We start from the raw sequence: 26,890 nt of genomic DNA on the forward strand, positions 1-26,890 counted from the left end.
TAGCACCATATCTCACTGTTCACATAATGTCAAGTAATACCAGTTTTTCCAGATACTTAACTAAGCCAAAACTCGTGTAATAATTTTGTGAGTGGTAAGTCAATTAGCATGAGTATTAGCACCAGCAAACGTACACACATATTAACTTAAACGTAATTAATGTATCTTTCTCTAGACATGCTAGTAATAATTTGATAATCAAGTCTTAGAATGAGATAGTAACCAAATTGATTTTATGTGAAATAAATGCCCATGTTAGTGTTTTTGTACATGCAGCACCCAAGATTCGAATATATTGTCATTTTCAATTTTTTTTTGCCCCCCCCCCCCCCTTTTTCATGCATACGCACATCCACAGCTGTTCCTGTAGTTGCATCAGGTTGGTGCAACTGGATTCTTTTGTTGTCCAAGGCAGTCATAGTGCTGTTGTACACCTTCCACACTCGTCAGTATACAGCCAGCAGTGCCGTGCCACCCATCGCGAGCCAAGCCTTATCCTATCAAAGTGTTCAAACAAAAATCCTAGTGATGGAGCGTTCAGTGATTCGTACCCATGACTCCTCAGTGATCAAGCTAGAGAAACCCTTCCCTCGTTCACCGTGTGTCCTCTGTGTTTAAATCTCAAGTGAGACTACCAAGTCAACAATAAATACATACTAAAACTGCTGGATATTCCCCTATATTAACTGATAATAGACAAATCATTTTAAAATTTGAGAAAACTCCTTTGTATCCCACAAGTTACCTGTGATCTAATTGGCAAAATAAATGATTGCCATGATTCTAAATCTGAACATTACATTTACATACTGACACAAGAGAGAACACTCAAACACTGTGCTATACATCGCATTACTCATCTCACCCCCATGCTTCAGACTTAATCCCCACGAGTTATTTCCCATACCACAGTTGTATACACCTCTCTCTTCACCTCTGACAATAATAATATCATATGTATACACATATACCAAAAACAAATCGCTTAAAATGTCCCTATCTGCTCATGAATAGTAAAGTTCCTATAATCCTTTTTTAAATGAAACTTCTGCCTTCAATTCCAACAGTATGAGTTGTTTAAATCAGGTTACACAACACATCCAGAGACACATCTAACATTGAGAAACCCGCAGAATTACTTATAACTGTACAACAAGGTAAATGTACACTTTATACACTTGAGCACATTGCATTCTCTTCATTCCCTTCTCTTCCTCAACACCTCTTATACTCATTATTTGGCACTCTTTCTTAGACTCAGTTTCTTCCTCACACTCTTCCTCAATGATTGGTAGCTGGGACAATGCACCTGCCACTTTGTTGTATGTCCCTTTTATATACGCAATACGATATCTAAATTTCTGCAGAAACATGGTCCATTTAATTAATCAGTTGTTCAACAGTTATTCTTGGAGGCAGCTTAAAGCTTTATGGTCAGTAAAAACTATAAGCTCTCTGCCATCCTAAATTTTTGGAAACCAAATACCACAGCCAGTAACTTTTTTTCTGATATTCCATACATTAGTTCATACTTAGACAGCGTCCAGCTTGTGAATGCTATAGTTCTCGTCTGTATCTTTCCATCTGTTATTTTCTCCTGGAAAACTGCAGGTGCAATGCAGAAAGGCAGTGACATGTCCGGATAGTATAATACGTTACTATTAACTAAGCTGCTCTTGGTAGCTTCAAATTCCGTATCACACTTAGCAGACCAACTCCATTTAACAATATTTTTGAAATAACCTTCATAGATTTGGTGAATTCATACTGTAATCACTGATGAATTTTCGATAAAGTGTATATAGCTCAATAAATGACTTCAGTTTCTTCCTATTTGTTGTTCTCCTGCACTCAGCTAGAGCCTTTAGGTAGTATAACCTCAGAAGTTAACAGATGATGTAAGAATGACAATCCTTCCTGCAAAAATTCACATTTATTGAGGTTAAGAGTCATTCCTCCTTTATATATAGCTTTGAACACCACCTCTAGTATTTGGCAATATCTCTGCCATCAGCTGCTGTTTATCAATACGTCATTAACATACACAGTAAGTTTTCCCAAGAACTCATATCTAAGAACATGATTTAATTTAGGCAGACCAACACAGCCACTGATAAATGTAATCTAAATGGAACCATTCTAAACATAAATGTTCTCCCTTCAAATAAAACTGCAATATACTTCCTGCTGTCTTCAGCTAACTTCACCTGCCAGAAACCATAATTAAATCTACATTAGACATGACCTGTATATTGTTAAAAATTTTCAAAAGTTCATTCATGTTCTCAGTTGGTCATTGTCTTTTAGAATTATTTTGTTCAGTCTCTTTGCATCTGACACAATTCTCAAAGAATCACCTTTCTTTTTTACTTTAACAGTCGGGTTACTATACTCATTCTTGCCCAACTCAATAATCTTCCAATGTAGCATTTTCTTTGTTCTGGCTCTTACTGCTTCCTTGTCTGCCACAGCAATAATGAAATGTTTAATACTAATTACTTCATGGGGCATTCATTACCTTTAAATGATATGACCTGTGAGCTTTGATCCTTTGAAAGATGTTTGATCTCTTTATAACTTATTGGCTCCAGAGAATATGGCCTCCCACTATGCTTGTTCTCCCTTTTTAGGTGAATCATCACATTACTTCTTGTCAGTTCATTTTTAAATTTAACTCTTTTTATGTTACCTCCATCATTAAATTCCAAAACTTTGTGCGTTACAATAATATTGTGTCCATACTTACTAATAAAATTCATCCCGAGAATAATGTACATAGCAAGGCCAGGCCCCACAAAGCGGTCTATATCAAAATACTGTTCCTTAATCTTAAAATGTAATAGAATTTCCATCTTTACTGGCTTGCTACATCCCCCAGTTGCAGTCTTTATTTTAACCCTAGTTACAGTCAACTCCACCTAATATCTGCTTCTTATCTGTTGCCAGAATGATTCAGATACAACTGACACATTAGAGCCAGAATCTAATAGTGCAATACTTTCTACATTTCTCACTTTGAAATTAATATTTGGTTGAACTTTTTCAGTAACTACCCTCTTTAATTCAGTCTCTTCCAACAGATCTGTTTCAATTTCGTCCATGCTCTCTCTATCGATTGTATGATAAGTCTTATACATACTCCTATAAACAAACCCTTAACCACTTCCTGTACATCCTGTTCACTCCTTCAATTTTCCTTGTCACTTTAAATTTTAAATTATCCCATTCTCAGGAATTAACATTTTATGGATCTTATCATGAGATACCAAGTAATTAACATCATACTCGGCTTTCTCTTTTCCAACCCAATCACTATTAACATTCTTATTTAGAACCACCTGACAACGTTCCATAAAAACATTTGTCTGAGCTGCTTCCTTAGGACAAAACTCAACATTTTCATTACTTCAGTCAGCCTCAACTTCACTCACTAACTCATCATTACCTCACACAACATTATTAGGTGCACCCACTGGTGCAGCCACAGCATTTTCATATACATAATTACCTACTGCGTAACCATGTGCAGCCACTGGTACAGACATATCAGTATTATCACTAACAGCGCATACTCCACTTTGAGCTGGCTCACATACATTAATATCTGAAGAACTTCATCATTACTCACCTACATGTCCACTAACATTACCCAATAATTTCGTTATTATTTGCTTTGCTCTTCATTCCCACATGGACACCTATTTCTACTTCTGGCAGAGTCACTGCCTCTGTTTCAAAATTGCCTATAATCTTCATTGAAGTTAAACCCACCATTTTTTCTTCATTATCTTCTAGTTCAACCATTTTATTTCTGGCAAACAATTTCCCAACATAATAGCAAGAATCAGCATTGTTACATTTGTTCATATTGCATGTGTTATTGATATTATTCCTCCTGTTCCAATTACTGTAGTCATTAAACCCTTCTCGCATATTTTCATTACCTATTATTGCATCCATATTGCATAAAGCTATTTCTCTTCCGTGTTTCTCACTAGTTCTCTTCCCTATTGTAACCTTGTCTGGTCCTATTCAAATGTATTAATTGATTTAATTCTGTTGCACATAATTTCCTCATGCTCTCTTTACCACTCTTATATCCTGTCCCATTCAGAAATTCATTTTGTAACTTTACTTGTGTAACTCACCCCAGTATTTATTTAAGAACATAATTTCAAAAGTCCTGAAATCAACGAATTGCTGCACATGCTGGTTACCTCATGTCTGCACTCCCCCTTGTAATTGCCTCTTCATGAATTTAATTTTAACCATCTCACTCGTGCAACAGAATTATCTTTACATACAGCTAAGAAGTCCACTGCATGGTACTTACTCCTCCACTGAATGGTTTTGTACACAATCCTTGCCCCATGGAATGTCCCATCGTTAAATTCCCTAGCCCAGCTGTTACATTACGTATTGATTCCTTCAATTCATTTATCTTTTTCTCTCTTTTACTTACTTCCCTTACAGCTTTTCACCTATACTTTTACAACAATCAACAATGCCATCATTCACTGATTTTCACTCTGCATTTGTTTCTATTTCATAATTTATACATTTCTTTTCTTGTGCCTCCATTAGTTTCACAAGATAATCTTCCACAGTTTCCACTTTGGCTACCAATCCCTTTCCTACCTCATCAGCTTTGTAATTAACTCTCTTGACCATTTTAACTGTATTTTCAACTTTGTAATCTCATTGAATTTACTATCTAGCTGATCAAATTTTGCACTCACTACACATATCAGCAAGCTCCGATTCTATTTCCTCCAATTGTGAATTTATATTTCCAGTTATTTCAGTTTTTATACTCCCAATTTTATGCTTCAAACAATGGACTGTAACAATATTATGAAAAGGAAAGTTGCTACTCACCATATAGCAGAGATGCCCACGCTGTCCAACCCACCCTGTGTTGAATATTTCTTGGATGAATACAACTCGCGCAGGGACAGTGTGAATTTTTGGCAACTTTGAGCTGTAATATCCCGGGCAAAAGGTTTTGTAAAAAAATAAAATTTGGCCATCTTGTACAACTTAAGAATAATAATGAAAAGAATTTTACAAGCCATATTGAGCCAGAAAATTGTAGGTAAATCGGCCAAAAAAATAGGTGCCCGAAAAAATTTCAAAGTTTGGCTTCTTGCATCTCCCGAACTAACGCTATGACAAACGTGAAACTTGGCATGTAGTAACCTACCAGCACAAGGTTCTTAAATAAAGTTTCATTTCCATAGCACTTTTCAGTGTGAATTAATTAAGCGCAAAACTGAAGATTTAGTAAAAACATAAAAAATGTATTTTCATTCCGATTTTGCTAAAAAAAAAAACTATGCTCTGTAAAACGTACCAAGCTGTACAACTGGAACGAAAGTTAGGTGCGAAAATCAGGCCCGAAAACAATGTAAACTTTGGGTTTGCATATCTAGTAGTATAAACACATGATGGGTTGGGGTTGGGTTGTTTGGGGGAGGACACCAGACAGCGAGGTCATCGGTTTCATCAGACTAGGGAAGGATGGCGGCCGTGCCCTTTCAAAGGAACCATCCCAGCATTTGCCCAGAGTGATTTAGAGAAATCATGGAAAACTTAAATAAGGATGGCCGGACGCGGGATTGAACCGTTGTCCTCCCGAATGCGAGTCCAGTGTGCTAACCACTGCGCCACCTTGCTCGATGGTGAATGCATGATGAAAATGAAATTTAGAGTGCAATATATTGACTGCACAACGATAAGGAGTAAAAATTTTTATTCCCGTACTATTTTTCCAATAATCTACAAATTAGTCGAAAAGATGTTGATTTTTATGAAAAGATGAAAACAGGGTATATTCGATACTTCTTTTTCAAACATCGTTTTCTATGAATGCTTCAAACCCAGTCTCATTCAAACAACAAATTTTAAGCTCTCCACCCTCCCCAGAACAATAAGTTTAATTTTCAATATTGGCTAACAACGGAGGCAAAGTAGCAAGAACAATTGCACTGAGAAAAGAGCTTTAACTCTGGCATGTTGTTTCTCGTTGATCAAAGGTGTTTAAATCAGTTATGGAAAACATGTTTTGTACAAGTAGACCGAATGTGCTCTACATTTGTGCTGCTAAGGATAAAAGAATATAACTATCCATGTTACGTGTTAATAATTTAAATGTATCGTACACAGATTAATACATGGATTTTGTTATACTGGCGCAATGTCCTCGGTGTAATCACATTTTCCACAGTACAGATATTGCAACATCTCAATCACCAAGTCCGCTTATTTGGCAGTAAACTTCTGCATATGAAGAAGTCAGGCTTCTTTTGAATAATTCTACACCTGTTGCATCTATTTCCCAACCTCCTTTTCGATCCGGGCTTTGGACCGGCACTGGCGAATTTTTTTACATTTTTGCCTGTTTTTTAGTAATTCATTCAGAAGCGTCAATAAACTTTCTCAGATTTAGTTCCCAATAATTAGTAATGCTTCTTTGTATGATAAGTCTCAAAGCCGGGTACAACACATAAAGGAAATTGTAAGTTTTGCATTGGTATCTAGTTTGCCGGCAGTTTCTGTTTCGTGCAAACCATGCATCTGCACATTTGTGTACTTTTCTGCGATATTCACTCACGATAACAGCCGGAAAATGTCTCCCTGTGAATCACAGAGGATTCTTGTCATTGTAGTGCTTTCCCCTACCAGCTTTTCTCTGTTCTGTACCATATTTTTCTAAAATCTCCCTTACAAGAGAAAAGTGAAACTCTGCGAGTGCCATTTTTCGCCCTGTAACTGACCGGTGGAGAGCATGAGCATTTAGAATGCAAAAGTCCAGAATGTGAAAAAAATATTTCTTATACCATTTCACAGTCTTACGCACTGATCCCACTGAGCTCAGTAACATGTCACAACGGTCAACTGCACCCATACTCAAATTGTAATATTCAATACATTGCAGTTTCTTTATTTTTTCGCCAGTATTTCTGTCAGTCTTCTCTGTTTCAACAATTTGTGTTGTGTGACTTGTGGTCAACATGTACCTCCTCTCTCTTATCGCACCACTTGGCAGCAAGGACCTTGTCAGTGGACCTAAACTCAGTTTCTGCTTGTTTTAATTTCTTCTGCAATTTTTTTATCGTACGAACAGCTCCACATCGGCTGTTCCATGGCTCTGAAGCCAAAGAAATAGGTCCAGGCTACAGTACCAATTATTGACTTATAGAATACGACCCTGCTCCAAACATGGTCCCATAAGAGTTGCCACTACGTCGCCACTTTTTCCCAAATTGTGGAACCCAATTTCTGTTGTTGCAGCTGTGTATACAATAAAATCTAAAATATACCCACTCTGACAGTCATACAGTACAAATGTCGTTATTCCAATTCTACTTCACTTGGAATAAATTGCTCAAAAGATAATCGTCTTTTGAAGAGCAAGAGACTTTCATCTATACAAAGCTTGTGACGTGGGCGAAATGAATTACGAAGTGTCTTAGGAACTTTGTCAACAATCTTCCTAATTTTAAATAGACTGTCACCTCCGGTACTCGCAGAGTTATCACTGAAATGTAACATTCTCAGAAGTAGACAAAAACGGTCTCGGGACATAATTTCGCTGAAAATTGGTGTGTTCAAAAGTGTATCTCTGGGCCAATAATCACTTAATTTTAACTTTTTAACTTGTGCCATTAGAAGGCAAACAGCAACAAAACAAAACATTACCTCAAATCCAGTGTCTTTCCACTTTGACAATCGAGAATTCACAGATTCTGTAGTATCTTATCTGGTGTCAATGTAAAAAAGCTTTGTTTCGTCTGCAATAAATTGCAACAGTTCTTGAGACATAAATATCACAAAAAATGAAAGAATTCTTGGGTCAGTATCTTTTTGACATTTGTGTCCTGAGTTCGAGTCATCAAAGTAATGGTTTAATGGCTGGAAATCAGTTACTTTCCAGTCAAATGTGTCACTTAAGCATGCTCTTGTCCAAACCGTTTCACTGTCATTTTCTCATTCCTCGGATTCAGAGGAACTGCTAACTGTAATTCTGGCTGTCCCCCCTGATGTAAAGGGCTGAGGACTACAACTTCGAGATTCTGTTGAAGACTCATCACTATTAGCAACATTAGATAATTCACACTCACAGTCGCTCTTAGTGAGCATATCCAGGATTTCTTTATATGTGCAACCACAGTGATGTGACATTTCTCACGTAGAAAACAAGAAAACTGACGAAAATACAGGAATCTTAATTCGAATTCTGCAAAGAGGGAACACAGCAACAAACATTTATGCACGCTCGAATTACAGTCAGACCACTGAACAGCTCCTGGAAGAGCAGTGCGGGAAGACAGTTCTGCATGTATACACGTCTGTAGCGCTCAGGTAGCTGTGACTCAGTGTGCCTAAACTCGCCCCCAGCAGTGGGAAGGCCAGTGGGGTGGGACACATAAACATGTCCTTAGCGCTGTAGGGAAGAACCGAGGCATGACGAGTTTACACGTCCCCAGCAGTCAAAGGGTTAGTGATGACTACATTTCAAGTCACAAGTCCCTCCGTATTATGTTGTCCTGTGACCATACCACCATAACATACCCCTGTTTCTGTCTGGAAAAGCCCCGATGACCACTGGGCCTTGTCGCTTGCTAGCTGCCTTTACTTCCAATTAGCTCGCCTGTAATAGTGTCCATCTGACAGCTGGCCGCCCCGACAAACATTCATACCAGCCCACTGTCATCCTGTCAGATTCTCCAGTGGTCTCAGCCTTTGCTAGTTCCTGTCCTCCACCTACCTATCCCCTTCCCTGCTTCCACTCCAGCAATACACATGCAATATAGCCCAACAGTGTGCGCCTTTTCTACTTCTCTCCCCCATCCCAGCATAGCCTTCAGATTGTGCACGTAGCAGCCCTTTCCTGTCCGTACCACATCCCTGCACACTCTCACTGTCAGAAAAGTATCTTCTCCCACCTTCACCCTACCGTGTTATCCCTCCTCATCTCCACCTCAAACCACCTCCTTAACACCTCCATCCATCCCAACAGATTTCTGCTTGTGTCAGGCGAAGTTGTAGTCCACAGAGGACCTCAGTGGCCCTTGTGTGTGTGTGTGTGTGTGTGTGTGTGTGTGTGTGTGTGTGTGTCCGTGTGTGTGTGTGTGTGTGTGTGTGTGTGTGTGTGTGTGTGTTTCCATTTCAGCAGGAGGACTTCTTTGACTGAAATCTTGAATTTTTAGCAGTCTCTTTCATTGTGCCCAATGACTGCCCCATGTGCTGAGTGGCATTGCGTGCTTTTCATGTTATTATTCCATCGTGGAATTAACATTGTTTGATTTTACTTAACATCTGACTAGCTCTCTTGACTAGTTCTATTGGTTTTGTTTTTTCCTGTATTTTTCCCCCAGAAGAAAACGTTTTAGATAAAAAGGAGGGGAAGTACAAAGAAATCACTCTAATTTTATTTTATATTTGCACATAATGTTTTGTGTGTTATAAATGTAATTTTTTCTATGATGTGGCACTATAAAATGTTGGATTTCTGATATGTACCAAAAGCATAACCCTCTTGCCCTAAATTAGTATCAGACGTCCCAAACTCAACTTTAACTTTGTTGTTTCTTTGTACTTGACAACAGTTGTCTGTAATCCAGAGTGTTCAGGCAGTACATACTTGCTGATGTACATAATGAATGGTTGCCAACTGTTGTGGATTGATCGCAATTCTTACGGATTTATCAACTTAATTACGAAGCTGTGAGAAGTTACTAAAAATTTTCGGAAATAGACATTTTATAATTTGATTTTTTAATGAAAAGGCCCTGTTTACATTTCACTAATATTATGTTACTAAAATTATTTATAAACACTAATGATTTCCTTGCTGGGTACTCAGTAAACCTGTCCAAGAATGAATTTGTCACCAAGGCTTATTAAAAGTGTGTTTATGCTGAATTCAAAACATGTTCTGCAACATTGTGTGCACATTGTTGTGACTAGCACTGGGCTAATGATGATACATCATCTTGGCTACACAAAACCAAAGCTCCACAGTTGTCTCTGTACAGATCAAAAGGGACATTGTTCCTGGCTTGCAATCACTAAATGCCACTGTTTGTTTTTGCCCTACCTGCAGTGGTGTATGTTTTCTTAATCTGTTTTCCTGTATGAAATGGAGTGGACAAAAAGCAAAATTTATGAATTTGTCACTCTCTGTGATGTAGAGGAATGGCTCTGAAAAGTTGAAAGTCATAGTAAAAGAATTTATGCTTTCATTTCTCAGTAGCACAGTAACAACAAAGACAACAGGATTCATTTTGTGCCTTTGGAAAAATTTGTTGTCAGTAAGTTTCATAAACTGCCATAAAAAAAAATTACACTACTTTCTATTAAGCAGGAATGAATGTATGTAGGAGGCAGCTGTCAATTGTAGACATGGATGTGGCAGGGAGATAATCAGCTGCAGATACCCTTGTCACATTCATGTGAAATGTGAGTGACACTGAGGATGAAGTTGTTTTCTTTATTGAAGATGGTACTTGGTATTAGAAAATAAAAATAAATGTGTGACCAATTAAATATATCTTCATTAGGATTTTAAAAATGTCTGAAATACATCAACAAGGTCCTTTGGTAATTGATGATCATTAATTTAAATTTAAAAGTAGCCAGTGGAGTGAGGAGAAACTGCAAAATTTGCTGCTTGTGGAGTGTCTCGTGTAAATCCATTGTGTACCCATCTGTGAATAGCATTAAAACTCCCCCTTAAGGGGGGGGGGGGGGCCTCAGTGCCTGGAGATGACTTTGGCATGTTAGTACAAGTTATGTATGAATGTGTGCATTTTTCTAAATTTGAAGGACTTGGTCCCATAGCTTTGTCTGCATTTTAAATGCACTGTGTATATGCCTGTGTGCCACTCAGTGCCTCCCCTATGTGGTTACTAGCAATTTACCCTAATTAATATTGTGGTTATTCCATCCTGGATTTTCCATTGTTCAACTTTAACACTTATATAATTGTGATGAAAGTGACACTAATAAATGCCCTTTCACTACAGTGTTACAGAAAGCTGGTCGTAATATGGAGCATACTCTCATTGGTGCTTACGTAGGTCTGCTGTTGGGATATCTTGTTATAGATAATAAGGTAAGAAACTAAACATTGATTCATATTATACATAAAAGGAGCAAATTTTGTAAATAAATTTGAATTTTATTGTGACAGCCATAGCAGATGATTCAAAGAAATTTGATGTAAGAAATTTATGTGATTTCCAGGACTATGAACATCTGATTCGTCAGTACCTGCCTGAGGGAAATTTCAAGACAATAGTTGGTGTGCTGCAGAAGGTTTATGACTTCATGAATCTCACAGCTTCTGTAAGTAATTGTGATTACAAATGAAAATTAAATACGCCCCAGAACATTAACACATAAACACATAATTTACACGGTGTATAAAAATGGCCAATGGCTCAGTGGTGAAGTGCTTGACAACAATATCAATATTATTATTTTTTCTATCACTTAGTATTTTTTTCTACTCTGGCAATATTTGATGATGTGAAAAATGCAGAAATGCACAGTAGTTCAGAGGATGACAAGGGCAAATGCCTTGTAAAGCTGCTGTTGAGAGTTTTACCCTGTTAAAAAGGCTGGAGTAATATATGATAGGAGGCAGAAGGCAACAAAAATAGTTTACCATATTTTCAGATTTCAGAGTCAGGGTTTATTCCATCCACAGGTAATGAGGAAAAAAGGAAAAAGAATAATTAATGGTTTGCAAAATGTTTGGGTGTTGTTGAAAAGATTTAGCTACTAACAACCCAAGAGAAGAAAAGAGGAGTGTTGTAGTCTGCAAATAGCCATAATGTCTCTCTGGAAATTCTTTTTAACACTTGTGAGCAGTCAAATTAAAGACACCTACATATTAGAATTTAGAATCTTTTATGCCCTGCCGATGACAGTGACATGCCTTGACATGGCCTTAACAAGGCAGTGTTGGAGAGCTATCGTGAGACATGAACACTACAATTTGCAAAGACTGACCAGTCCCTCACACCTTGGTTGGGGTTTCCCCAGGTGTGGTCAGTAGTATTTAGCCTGTTGACCTATTAGGACACACAAACATCCCCATTTCCATCGAGTGTTACTCTAATAATTATGACACAGTTCAGAAACAATGGGCTAATGCATTGTCTTGGTGAAGTTACAGGTCACTTGTACAGTGGTATAGGTAGACACATGGGTGTACAAGTTGTGATAAAAGATACGGTGAATGAATCTTTTTAGCTGCAACTGCTGATGCTAAAATCATTTTATATACAATCACTCAGTGTAATTTGTCTTTGAGCCTGATCCATTGAGACAGGCTGTGTCAAGTTAGAACACGCTTTGGCTTGTCAGTTGTGTCCAGAGACGCTACGATAAGATTGTGTTTATCATGTCCGTTGTGCATCATGGATTTTGAACAACATTGGAAAACTAAGTTCTGTTTCAAGTTGCAAAGATGAGTCAGTGGAAGATGAGCAATGTTCGTTACATCCCTTATTGTCAAAAACAGAAAAAAACTGTGCAAAATGTGGCAAAAATTGTTTGTTCAAACGGGCGAATAACTGTTCAAGAGCTTACCAAAGAACTTCACATCTTGTTTGGGTCTGTGCAAAGGGTTTTAGCTAATAACATGCAAATGAGATGAATGAGTAAAAAATTTTTCCTCAGGAAAATCATGTGTCAGTTTGCACATAGTTGATGGATCTCTTCATTCAGATCTGGACTTCTTGTTGTGTCCAAAATAGTGACTGCAGGTCAAGCTTGGGTCTGTCAGTATAACCCTGAGATGAAAATTCAGAGTTTCCAATGGAAAACCAGTGAAACTTCTTGCCCTAACAAGGCAAGTTAGTCAAAATCGAGTATCAAAGTTGTGGTCATTCAGGGTGTATACAACCCGGGAAATCCAGGAAAAATCCAGGAATTTTTTCAACCGGGAAAAACCCGGGACTTTTTTAGAATTCCGGAAATTTTACTTTGTTTTAGTTTGCAGTAAAATTTTTGTAATCCTGAATGATAAGGAATGATACTCTAACAAAGAATATTACTGTATTCCGCTACTGCATGATAATACTGCAACAGTAAAACATAAATGAGAGAAAAAAATGAAAATTGAAGTTTCAAAGGAAATGCACCATATACAGCAGCAAAACCCATGGTTCTCACACAAGTATCTGCCAACGGCAAAATTTGTCAAATGCTTTAGAACGAAGACTATGCAGAGCCTCATAGCAGAAAGCTGCTTTCAATCAGCATGACGTCACAACTGTTTACATTAGATTCGTTTGAGCAGTTAACAGTGAGCTCATGTACATGTACAGTTGAGTCGCATATGAACAGTGTCTTCTCCTGCTTCTGGCTACACTAAGTGCAACTGTTAGCTGTATTGACAGTAGCAGCAAGCAGCCAGATTCTATCCGCAAAAATTTTTCTTGCCAGATTCGCACATGTGTGGAGTAGTGTGAGTTGTAGTTGGGAGGGGGTAGTCTCCACGTGACCTGTTTTTATGTTTCCTCTTTGTTTACAGCTCTCACGTCAAATGAAAACAAAATTGATTTGTGTGGCCGGGAACTTTCATGTGAATTAAAATACAGTCACATAATTACTGAAGGCTTAAATATGTTATTTGTTGCAGTTTTCAGATTTTGTTTTATTTCCACTTTTTTGACAGTCAAGCATTAATCGTCTAGCAGAACAATGAAGTTATTTTTGTCAGTTTGCTAAAGAAATTTGGCTTGTATTAATTTTTTCTGCTGAGGCAATCAATTTCTTTCAGACAAAGTGTTTCGTTCCACACTATTGGCTAGTATCGACTGTTCACTGAATTACAAGTTAGTGTTTTCATCTTCTGGTACATACGGGATTACGTGATAATAAAGAACCAAACATGAGAAAATACAGTACTGGTACTCCAAGAAAATTTACATCCTGAAAACCACACTGAAAAGCTTAATATCAGGTTGAGCTACATCATTGTAAATTTGGACAAATGAATGCGCACTTTAAGCCGAATTATGCATTTTAGTATGGTTTATGAATTCCAGTGCTCTTGTAGTATCCTCTGATGTCTTCTTACTTTTATGATGGATTGTAAGAGCTCTTAATGTTTCACACATACAGACATACGGGCTACCTGCACATTGTAGCTGCACATGCGCAATAACACCTGTTTCTGACTCTCTCTGGCAACTGCTGAAATGAACATATTTCTAACAAGTCACAGGAAAATATTGCGAATGATGGTTTCAAAAGTGCTACTTTCAAAGTAAATTTCCTTTAACACAAGATGAATTATGTTACATGTGAGAATATGCAATTAATTTCTTAAACCACAGAGCATTTGACTCTCGTTGAAAAATCAACACTTTTAGGATGAGCCATAGAAGAAATTCAAGCCCAGAAAATCAGACATTTATGTCATTATCTAAAATTTTTCTGGCACAGTTGTGTGATGTATCTTAAAGTGTAACACACACAAAAAAAAGGTCAGTATTATATGTGAAAGCTATGTTTTCCTTGTAGCTACACTATGCATATTAATTTAGAACATTTATTTTTCCTGTTTGTGTCTTCATGCTACTGAGCAGTGATGTTGCTATTGGCTGACTACATCAAGTGCCCCATGCCTTGAATATGCGATGCCAGCGGCTGGCAAGATCATGTGACCTGAACAGGCTTACAAAAGCTCATCGCAGTCTAGATTTAAACTGACATGCTGTGTTCGTTGGAATTCAAATTTATACATTCGTCATACGAAAATATGCAGAATATCGTATTACAAAAATATACAGTGTACATGTTGCTGCACATCAAAGATCTTTCCAAAATGGTTTTTTCTTTTGCTGTGTTTTGTTTTCTAAAGTGCTGGAAGTTCTACGCCAGTGTATAAAATAACATAAACTATAGCTGTTCGTAGGATTGATAAGTTTTACAGTTCTGAGGGAAAGCTTACTGTCATTTAACACGGAAAAAGTGTATTTTCAACTGGGAAATGAGTTTTTTTCCTTGTCCACATACACACCCTGTCCTTGGTTTTCTCAATACTGAGGGCATAGTTTGATTGGAGTTCTTTTCAAGGGCAACAGCTGTAAATGCCGAATTTTACAAGGGTGACTGCAATTTTTGTGAAATGATGTACAAAGAGAGAGACCAGAAAAATGGCCCCTGTGGCTTCCTTCTTCATCACGAGTAGTATTCATGTCTTTTCATATCTGACTTATCAGATTTAGCACCATGCGATTTCTGGCTCTTCCCAAAAATTAAGACCTTGTTTAAAGAAAAACATTTTGACACCATGTTAGAAATACTTCCAGTTGTGGATTCAATGTTGGGATAGTGCATTGCTATCCAAGGACAGTACTTTGAAGGAGATTGAATCAGATTCCATTTGAGCTTATTAATTTGTTTCTGATAAAATTATTCATTGTATTTCTTGATTACACCTCATACAGATTCAGATATTTAATTCCTATATTGATTGCCATTGAGACACAATGGCTTATACAAGGTATCCTGGGAGGAATTCTAAATATATGAGAGGAACGATAGTCTGAAGCATAAAAGACAAGTAAACGTGGACTCTAAAATTAGAGCCAAGAGCATTTCTCCATCTCTGAATCTTTTGAACAGGTATCTTCTAGTGCAAACTGCTTTAAATGTTTTGGTAGGTGGTATTATGGACCAAAACAAGAAAAAAAATGTTCAGTAAACATTGGCTAGTAGGTCAATTGCTGCCAATGCATCGAGTGAGCGTGCTCTGGTTGCATTAAAATTTGCCCATCCTGTGCTCTGTTTTCATCAAAGTATAATGACATTTGTGCCATGTGACAAGCTAAGCTATTCCTACTGCTTTTATCACGGCTGTTTTTTCTCTGCAATACAGCAATAACCCACTAATTTAATTGTTAAAGACTGCATATTGTCATTTCGTAGTGCTCCATTCAAAGGTGGAGCAGGAGAAGAAACATAACAACTCACCAAGAACTCTTTGTTATCAGTTTATACAAGTATTTGTGTTCACTCCTTTTGTGTTGTATATTTAGGATGGCGATAAATAAAGCCTGTCAGACAGCACACACATTACAGTAACAATAAGTCAAGAGTTGCTCATATCTTGGTTGACACCTGCCTAATGAAGATTAAATTCAGGTCTACATTTTCTGTGTGTACATCTACATCAGTACTCCGCAATTCACCTGACAGTGTGTGCCAAAGAGTACTTATGGTACCACCAAGTGAGCACTGTTGTCTACAGTGCTATGGATCTCATGGAGGAACAGAGTGAGTAGAGTTTCGAAAGATCTCTGCAGAATCCTCGTTGATTTTTATAGAGGAGATTCTCTTTCTTCAAAACCACCATAATACATGAGCATAATTCCGTAACAGATTGATGACAGTGATACAGGCCTATAATTATGCGCATCTGTTCTACAATCCTTCTTGCAAATGGGAATGACTTGCATTTTTGTCCAGTCACTAGGTACGCTTCGTTGCTCCAGCAACTTACGATAAACTGCTGCTAGAAGGGGAGTAAGTTCTTTCGGATAATCTCCATATAATCTTGCAGGTATCTCATCTGGTTCTGAAACCTTTCCACTATGATTGTAGTTGTTTTTATATTCCATTGTGAAACAATTTGGAAGACTGAATTCAGTATTTTGGCCTCTCTCTTGTCATTTTCTGTTTCGGTGCCATTATGGTCACTGAGTGAGTGACTGAACAGAGGATTTCAAACTGCGTGATAATTTTATGTATGGCCAAAACTTCATAGGGTTGTTAGTCAGATCAGTTGACAAAATTTTACATACAAAGTAATTGACTGCTTGTCTCATTGCTCTCATTATGCTCATTTTTGCTTCTTTCAGCTTTAGTTTGTCAGCTAGATTTTACCTTCTCTTGAATCTTGTGATAAAGCTCTCTTTGTTTTGATAGAAGTTTCCTAACACAGCTATTAAACCACATCCCTTAAGATCTTTGCTCGGAACATTCTTCTTTAAAATATTACGAAAAGGGATAGATTTCTGCCCGCCGTAGACACATTGAGTTGCAGACAGGCACAACAGAAAGACTGGTACACATTGAGCTTTCAGCTAAAACACTCTCCAGAAAGGGGACGAACACACACACACACACACACACACACACACACACACACACATAACGTGCTGACAAGTGCGGCCAGTAATAGTGCTCATGTGTGCATGAGGTGTGCTTTCTTGCGTGAATGTGTGCGTCTGCAACTCAGCGTGTCATCTTTATGGTGACTAGAAATGTATCCTTTTCATAATATTAATTATATTCCAACTTGGACTTTACATTGGTTTATATTCATATCGAAGGCACTTTGAATGATGCTTTTTGAATTTTTTTCATTTGTGCTCCATATATTCATCTCCAGGATGGAATATTTGATGTTCGCTACTCAGATACATTGCAGTTTGTATCCTCTCATTTTCATGTGTGTAAGTCTGTTGTTTACACACCATAGACACTATAAATCATACTTGAATGACGGATAACTTACAGACAAGAATTACAGAAAAACTCGTATTCCACAAAATATCAGCTTTGAAACAGCTGCCTCACCAGTGCAATCTGTATTGACTTTGGTTGCGTATGCACCTGCCTTATCGCCTATGTACCGGATCATAAGGCTGTATATAGATCTGCTAAATAGTGTTGTTGATTAAATTGGTCATTTACAGGCATTTAAGTAGATAATTTCAGACAGTTAGTGAAAATACACAGGTTATTGTTATGTCTTACAAATGTGGACACCATGAATACAAGACCACACCTTTTACTTGCAAATCCAGCAAACGATATATTCTCACTTCACCATTGCTGCCACATTAAGCCATTTACAGACTGCTTATTTACATCATCATTAGCAATGATTACCATCATATTTTGCTTACTGTATCTGAAAATGCTGACTATATAAATAATTTTGTTAGATATAAGGAAAATATTTGCCAAAATGAAACTGAAATTAAATATAAATAACAATATTTAATTGTAAATATTTTTGTTGTAATGTATTATTATACTCAAAGAAGAAATTTCTCTCTTTCTTTACAACAGGCTGTAGGCAGCAGTAGAGGAATAGCTCAAACTCGCCGTATAATTAACTTCCTGGTACAGTGTGATGGCCCAAGTACCAGTGATCAGGACACCCTATCATCTCATTTTAGCTTGTCTGACAACATTTCGTGATAGGACCTATGCATGTGGGATTCGTTATTAACTGCTTGTGCAAACTGAAATAATTGAAGTGGTTTCCAGGTTAATTTTAAACATATGAAAATACGATAGTGTAAGAAGAGCTATTATCTGAAATGTACGGTTTATGTTTTGTGTATAGTTACTTTTAATTTATTTCCCATTTTTAAGATTAAGCTGCAGCAATTTCATATTTATATAAAAAGCTGTGAAGTAATGTGATACAGTTCGTGTTATGATTGTGTGTGTTGTGTTATCTGTAAATTTTATCTGAGAATTTGATCGGCACCATTTTATTCCTCTAGTTAGCTTACCGTAATTGTTGCATAATATTTAAGCTGACCAAATAGCAGACTCTGAGAGCACTAACTTTAAAGACTTTTTAATTTTTCACATTATTTTGGAACAGTATGATTAGAAACTTCTGAAGTGGTCTTACCAATAATGAGATGTACATACAGTGTATTGTTAGAACATATACTTATAAAATGAAAAGTTTTATTTATTTATTTTAGTATAGCTGTGTGTTGTACAAACTTGACTGGGAAGAGGCTCAAATATATTGTATACAAATTTAGTTTTCTCTTCAGTGGTGAACAATAACACTGCATAACTGTTTGAATTGACTTGTCCAGTGGTCACTTCATTATTGGACGCTGTAATTTTAATTTTGTACAATAGGATGATATCGTGCAGGCTTCTTCTCAGGGAAATATTTTATTTGTATTACTTTTTAAAACTGTAAATAGAAGTCAGACTTTTTAAAAAAATTGACATATTTTATAAAATTCCATGTGTACAGTAATTTGTGGACTAAATGTTAATATTTTCTGTTTTGATATAATACACTCTACATGCCAGTGAAATTTTGTCATTCGAAGCATAGGTTATAAACAGATGTCTTACTTATGATTCAATTTCCAAAATAATTACCCTTCACTACATTGTTTTTTTAACCTTCAGACAGTATTTTGAACACAATATCAATATAAATCATTCTTCTTCATCATTCCTTCTATTTGGACCAAATGAATTACATATATTATGTCACACAATATCTTTAGTGAGCATACAAATACCTGAAAATAATGTTGTGATATATGTGTCATTCCATCTGTGTGTACCAATTAATTCCAAATGTTCAGAAACAGGAAATGATCTTGACCTTGAAGATGGGCTTACTGTTGTCAATGTTTTTCACCATGTAGGGGTACAGAATCACTTACTGAAAGATTTAAGTAAGAAGATTTTAAGACATAACTTACAGTATCATTCTGTAATGCTGAACAGATCTGTTTTTATTTCTCTGGCAATATTTTGTATAAAATGAAAATTGATCTTTCGTGTGGATACAGAAAGCTTTCTCTCTCTCTCTCTCTCTCTCTCTCTCTCTCTCTCTCTCTCTCTCTCTCTCTCTCTCTCTCTGTGTGTGTGTGTGTGTGTGTGTGTGTGTGTGTGTGTGTGTGTGTGTGTGTGTGTGTGTGTGTGAGAGAGAGAGAGAAAGAGAGAGAGAGAGAGAGAGAGAGAGAGAGAGAGAGAGATATGGTCAGTTACTAACTGTATCAAATGTACAGAATTTTATGTGGAATTGTTGAGAGTTTATATCCTAGTGTGACATACTTTTCCTGTTTACATTTCAGGGCATATTGTATTTAGCTGGTGATCTGAGTCACAAAAATTGTCATTTTAGTGTGATGATGATGATGATATTGTAATAATAACAAAAAAGGCATGGTGTAGAAGGAATGAGTATTTTCATTAATTCGTAAATGAACCCACACATGTGCATAAACATTCATTTTTGTGAACAATTTCAGATTGGTTTTGTAATTGATCTCAGACTCCACACACTATACAACATAGTGGTTATGAACTTCTGGTCAGTGAGAGGGTTGGTTGTGATGTAAAATGTTTTCATCCAGTTTTGTGTATTTAGTGTGAGATTCTATACTTGTTGGGAAACAGCCTGTTCAGTACACTTTTCTGTATTTGTGAAGTATCTGAAGATAGTGTCCGTAAAAGCTATAGATGAAACTATTTTGCATAACATCTGTCAGTACAAAATATGAATCTGTAGATTGATAAGAAATATTTTTGATGTGAATGAATTGTTGTAAAATAAAGCAGCACAACTCTTAGAGAATGTACACATTTTCCAAAATTGCATGCATTGTGTTTTAAGAAGAGTCCTGAAATTCAGTTCAATTGTATACATTACTTAAAAAAAGTTCATACTTTCCTGAATTTTGTATACAAAATATTATGTCATTATTATCACATTTTATTGCAGCTTACAAATGGCCTTTTGTCAGTGTAGATTGTGGTTTTCCCCCCTCCTGAAGGCTCTGCAATTGTGTGCTGGTATGTAATGAAATCAACTTTTTGGAATTCGAGTATGTTACATTTCAGTATTGTGGGCAAGATATAAAACTTTATTTTATTGCATAATCAAGCACTGCCAAGACATTTATTTTCTAAAGATACAACTTGTGTGTGATATACATTTGGTATTTTACAAAGAAATTATGTAGCCTTACATTTCCTTTTGCTTTTGTTGTGTGTGTGTGTGCTGTTTTCTTTTATAGTTAATACATGTATGACTGTACTTTCTTGTCCTGTAGTCAGGTTTACTTCATTCATTTTTCCTCTCCTCGTGTTTGTCAGCGACTGATAATTTGTACTGATGAACTGTAAGCTTCTGTTCCTGTAACACTCATGAGTAATTTAGTTGTCTGCACACTTATTGTAGTGTAAAACTGAGGCAGAGCATGTTGAGGAATTTTCCATTGAGTTGCGTGTGAAAATTTCCTCTTGCACTAATGTGTACATCACTGAGTCTATCAGCACCTGAAAGGCATTCACTTAAAGAAAGATGTAAACATTTCAGCTCTGCTATCTGGTTATCTCCTAATGATGTTCTGTATCTTACAATTGCTACGTTTCCATCTAAAGTTGGAGATAATTTCTATTTTCTGCTGACTCAGTTGCTTGCAAAGCCTGCAAATATAGATGTGCCTAGAAAATAGCTTTTGCAGAAGTTGCTTAGGAGAGTAAGCCATACGTTATATACATTCACTAGAGGGTCGTGTAGTGTGAAACAGTGCTTTTTTGAATTTGGGAGACATGTTCATGCAGCCTACTGTGGACAAACTGCTCTGTTCTGGCTACTGCATTGTATTAACTGCTGCATGTCGACCACAAAAATATCAGTGTTTGGGGAAACTCAGATTTAAAAGATTAAGCCTTTCACTGCTGTGGATGTGCATACACGTTCCGTCTGCCATTCTGCTGCAGGTGTTGTGGACGTGAACACGCTTGGATTTTCCTACACTGCTATAAATATCTGTATGCATCCTAAGCTGCCAACCTCTCATTGATGCGGATCAGTTGCTTACATGTTTTGGTGAATAAAATAGTTTTGAGTATTTATCATACAACATATATGCCTCATTGCATGCTATCATTTGCAGGAAACCTCATTCCGGTATCTTGAATTGTGCATGACTTTCCGTCGGATGTAATACCCAGTAACTCAAGAATGAAACGAGATACAATTCTACTCTCAATTTTAAATAAAATTTCGATATCTATATTTCATTCACTGCAGTGTATGAGCTAAAATCAACAATACTCAAAGTTTTCACAATACATTTTTACCTCTGCAAAATCTTTAAAATTTCACACGATGTTTTACTTATTTCACGCAGTGCATTAATTATGGCATATAACGAAAATGAATTTAGTCCTTTATCAAGCGAAGGTATCAGACTCTGCAAGATGGGCAAAAAAATCAAATTTTGTCAACAAATAGCTTTCTTAAAGTCGTATGATAAGTATTTCATATCGTCTGGAACACCGTCTCTCAGAACAGGCACCGGCATTTGGTGAGCAGTAGAGCTATAACAAAAGTCGCCCTCAGAACAGAATGCAGAAATCTGTGTCCATAGCAGCAAAAGGGTTAAATACATGTAATGAAAGCATTTTAAAAGTACTGAAAATGTTGGGATAAATGGAATAGTAAATTACTTTTATCACTTTTCCAGCAATATTTATGATCTCGCATATATTCGTCAGTAAAACTTATCAACTTAGTACAGTCATACTTCGGCTCCAACAATAGTAAACTGCATATATTCCTTGCTATGTGAATTAATTCGTAACTGTTACCTTTCTCATTTTCCATTAGTGTGTTTCCATTTTCTGTGACCTCTCAAAGGGCTTGAGTGTGGAAACTAGAGGATTCTACACAAAAATCTAAAATGTTCAAGCATTGCCATTGGTGGATAGAGTTAATGCCTTAACAATATAAACAGCAGCTCAAATTAACATCTGGTTGCTGGAGTAAAACAAAGCTGCCAATGGTGGAATGTAAAATTTGGTCTGCTTGTGTTTTTACCATTCATAAATAATATACCAAAGGTATTAGGTACAGTTACAATAACAATCATAGAGGCGTGTGGTGTGGGTGTGTGTGTGTGTGTGTGTGTGTGTGTGTGTGTCACATTGCATAAATGAAGTAATATTTTTTTAAACATAAATTAATGGGCAGTTTCAAAGCTGTAGATATTTGCTGATGATGAATTAATCATGGGTTCAAATTCAATTGTAAGTGAATTATGGTATCTTCTAACACCATTAAAAAAGAAAAGGTACCAAAAGTACACATGAAAGGCAATATACTTAATGAAAGCCTATGTATAAAATTTCTTGAAGCTAAAATGTAATCTGCACACTATTAACTGGATGCTTTGCACTTGCGAGTTACAATGGTATTGTGGTAAACATGCTGCATTATGTTGTGTACCTTTACTCTCTCTTCAGGGTAAGCCAGCTAAAATCAACTAAAAAAATAAAATCTGCAAAAATTGTAGGGTTTGAAGCTGGTAATCACATAGCTTCTGTAATCCTTTTCAGTTATCTAAGAATTTTCACACTCATTTCCTAAGATATTAACTGTTAATGGTATTTGTGGTCAGCACTGAAAATTGATGTACAGAGATTTACACAGTAATGCAAAATGAAGACATATATTCACATAGGATTTGCCTCTTTGTATAGGGTTCACATCTGTGTTCTAGTGCAAAGGCCTTCAACAGACAAAAGACCAAAATTAGTACCCACCACAATTAAATGTTTTACTGTCTACTGTTATATATTACCTAGAATCAGGACAACCCCCCTGTTAGCAGCATGATATGCAACAGTGCTCTTGACGATTGGGAAAGAGTGGGACGGAGTGCAGTGGCATCATCTTGGCCAAATGTAGGGAGGGTAATGGCAAGACGGTATAAAATTTTATCGTGCTGCCAACCATGGGAGTGCATCTCGCATACCTTAATTGTTATGAACGTGTACTGCATTTAAACTGCAGTTTGCTTGAATCCAAATGTAGTTAAAACTGAGCTGATTTTACAAGTGAACAAATATTCAGTAATAGTATACATTTTTACTGAGGACAAAGTAACTCTAATATGTCTGCATAGACACTCAAAATACGGCACAATCAATGAAATGAGGTTCAACAGTGACAGTAAAACAGCTACTGTTTGACAGCATTAGTAATGTTTCTGAGTTGGTAACAAATGAAGCAGGACACTATGGGACCGAAATGGTCTGATTCGTACTGATCCTGTGCTAGGTAGATGAGAGGATAACATTGTTATTGTTCAGTTTGCTTAATGCTGTAAGAACAGTAAATTGTACCAACTGATGATGGATGCAGACTGCAGCTGTAACTATTGAGAAACCTGGATATGTATGAGTCAGAATTCATTCAGTAGACAATATAAAGTTACTTGAAGTGGTTATTTATGAAGGAGAGACCACAAACAATTGTACAGTAGGAAGAACAGAATGTATGTGGCAACAGATGAAGAGTAAGTTACAGTTTACTGGTTCTACACAAAACTTCCAGGCAACAAGAGTAGGGAAGGTTTCATGAGTTAGAGCAGTAGGTTATTCAGTACATGCGAGAGAGATGCAGTTTGACGTTCCTGATTATTTGACAACGTACTGGAATGAAGACACTGCAGATAAAGAGGAATTTTTCAACTGCATGCATCATGGAATTCAAAGCAAGTACAAGCTGGTGCATTACTATGATGAAGAGTGCAGGACTTGGGTTATGACACAGAACAACACTAGCTCACTAACTTCCTCAGTGTTTTACAAAAATGATTTGTGTATTGGTGTCATATAATCTGAGAAAATACCACAAGTGTTTACAGTAGGTAGTGTTAACTTTATATCAATGATAAAGTCTGTAAATTGGATAAGTCAGAAAGTTACAAATTAAAAATGTTTCAAGGAGCCTAATAGAGAAATGGTTGTCTTTATGGTACCTTCTTTCACAGTTAAGAGAATACTCATGTAAGTAGAGAGCTGATAGTGGTAGATTAACGTTAGCTACATCCTGTAAGTGAGAAATCAGTCTTTTTTTGTTTTGGTTTCAGTTTGTGTGCTAATTTTACCTATTTCATGTTGTGTAAGCGCGTATGCAATAATCTTCTTCTTCTTTGCATGATTTTGTGTCTCTTCTGGTCAGCCCTCCTAGTGTCATTATGCCATTCTGGACACACACACACACACACACACACACACACACACTCCCTGACAAAATCTGTGAAGTACCCAGAAGGGGAGGAGAAAACAAAATGGAACTTTAATGACAGAGAGGGGGTATGTGTCATTATTTCAGTGATTAAGAAATCAAATTAAGTTTATAAAGAAATTCATTTACATGTATATACATACTTCCCAAGCCACTGTACATTGCATGGCAGGGGGTACAGTGTACCGCTGCTAGTCATTTCCTTTCCTGTTCTACTCACAAATAGAGAGAGGAAAAAACGACTGTCTGTAAGCCTCTGTATGAGCCCTAATTTCTCTCATTTCTTCTTCGTGGTCCTTACGCAAAATTCTACAGTCAGTGTCAAATGTCAGATCTCTAAATTTCTGCAATAATGCCTCACGAAAAGAGTGTTGCCTTCCCCTCCAGGAGGTCCCATTTGAGTTGATGGAACATCTCCATATTATTTGCATGGTGATCAAATCTACTGGTAACAGTTCTAGTAGCATACCTCTGAACTACTTCAATATCTTCTTTTAATCCGACCTTCTGCGGATCCCAAACACTCAAGCGCCCTACAATGGCTCGCACTGTTGTTCTATACGCCGTCTCCATTACAGATGAGCTACACTTTCCCAAAATTCTCCCAATTAAAAAAAAAAAAAAAAAAAAAAAGTCAAATATTCGCCCTCCCTACCACCAACTTGTCATACTCATTCCATTTGATCTCACTTTTCAATGTTATGAATTGATATTTAATCTATGTGGTTGTGTTGAGTGTCACGTGGCTAATGCTGTTTTCGAACATTACGAGATTATTTTTCCTACTTATCCGCATTGACTTGCGTTTTTGTACCTTCATTGCACCAACTAGAAATTTTGTCTTGACTCACCTTGTATCATCCTACAGTCACTCAACAAGGACACCTTCCTGTACACCACACTGTCATCAGCAAACAACCGTATATTGCTGCTCACCCAGTCTGTCAAATAATTTACGTATACAGCAAACAAGAGTGATCCTGTCACACTTACCTGGGGTCGAGGACAACATACTGGGTTCTATTACCACATGTCAGGGAACCTAATCCGCAAGCAAGCTCGTACCTTTGTCTACAATGGGGCACCATGTCAAATGTTTTCTGGAAGTCTAGGAATATGGGATCTGCCTGTTGCCCTCTATCCATAGTTTGTCGGATAATGTGAGAAAAGGGCAAGTTGAGTTTTGAACTAGTGATGATTTCTAAATCCGTACTAATTTATGGACAGGAGCTTTTCTGTCTCAATGAAATTTATTATATTCGACATCGGAATGTCTTCAAGAATTCTGCAGCAGACTGTTGTTAAGGATATTGGTCTGTAATTATGCTGGCCCAGTCTTTTCCCCCTCCTATATACAAGAGACACCTGAGCTTCCTTTCAGCCGCTTTGGACTATGTGCAGGGCAAAAGATTCGCAATAAATGAAAGCTAAGCAAGGGGCAAATGGCGCAGAGTACTCTCTGTAAAACCGAATGGGAATTTCATCAGGACCTGGTGACTTATTTGTTTTCAACTCTTTCAGTTGCTTGCCTATGCCAGGAGTGACCTACTTGTATGTCTTCCATGCAAGAGTCTATGAGACAGACAAATTACGGTATATCTGTGTGATTCTCCTGCGTGAATGATTCCTTAAATGTGTAATGTAAAACTCAAGTTTCCCTTTTGCTTTCTTCTGTTGCCATCCCAGACTTTACGAGTGACAGGATAGAAGCTGTCAACCCACTTAGTGATTTTACCTGTGAGCAGCATTTTCTTGGTAACACCTTTAGCTAAGGTATGACAATGAAAGTTGTTGTATGCTCCATACATTGATCTTCATACAGATGAAGGGATTTGTAATAAATTTTACTTGTTGACATTTGTGCATTCTTTTCTGACCTGATAGTGTCACTATCTCTTTTTTCCTCAGCATCTACCGAATAAGACTGCTTACAGTATCATGTTGCACCCCCTCTCGCATGTATTTGTGCACTGCTTCGTGTGGGAAGGGTGTCTCCTTTCCTCAGGCAAGCTGCCCCACAAATTTTGTTACTGGTCC

The 26,890-nt window shown here is 37.0% G+C and overlaps 1 protein-coding gene across 1 annotated transcript in view; it reads left to right on the forward strand.

The window, feature by feature from the left end:
• The window catches only part of LOC124712412 (protein wings apart-like), a 103,937-nt gene extending 83,556 nt beyond the window's left edge, over positions 1-20,381 (forward strand). The window contains exons 11-13 of the mRNA XM_047242709.1: positions 11,031-11,119; positions 11,251-11,352; positions 18,106-20,381. Coding sequence (XP_047098665.1) covers positions 11,031-11,119; positions 11,251-11,352; positions 18,106-18,237 — 323 coding nt within the window. The 3' untranslated portion in view covers positions 18,238-20,381. The remainder of the gene's footprint in view (positions 1-11,030; positions 11,120-11,250; positions 11,353-18,105) is intronic.
• The last annotated feature ends 6,509 nt before the right edge of the window (positions 20,382-26,890 follow it).

Source organism: Schistocerca piceifrons, chromosome 1, assembly GCF_021461385.2.
Source record: "Schistocerca piceifrons isolate TAMUIC-IGC-003096 chromosome 1, iqSchPice1.1, whole genome shotgun sequence".
Taxonomy (NCBI): Eukaryota; Metazoa; Arthropoda; class Insecta; order Orthoptera; family Acrididae; genus Schistocerca; species Schistocerca piceifrons.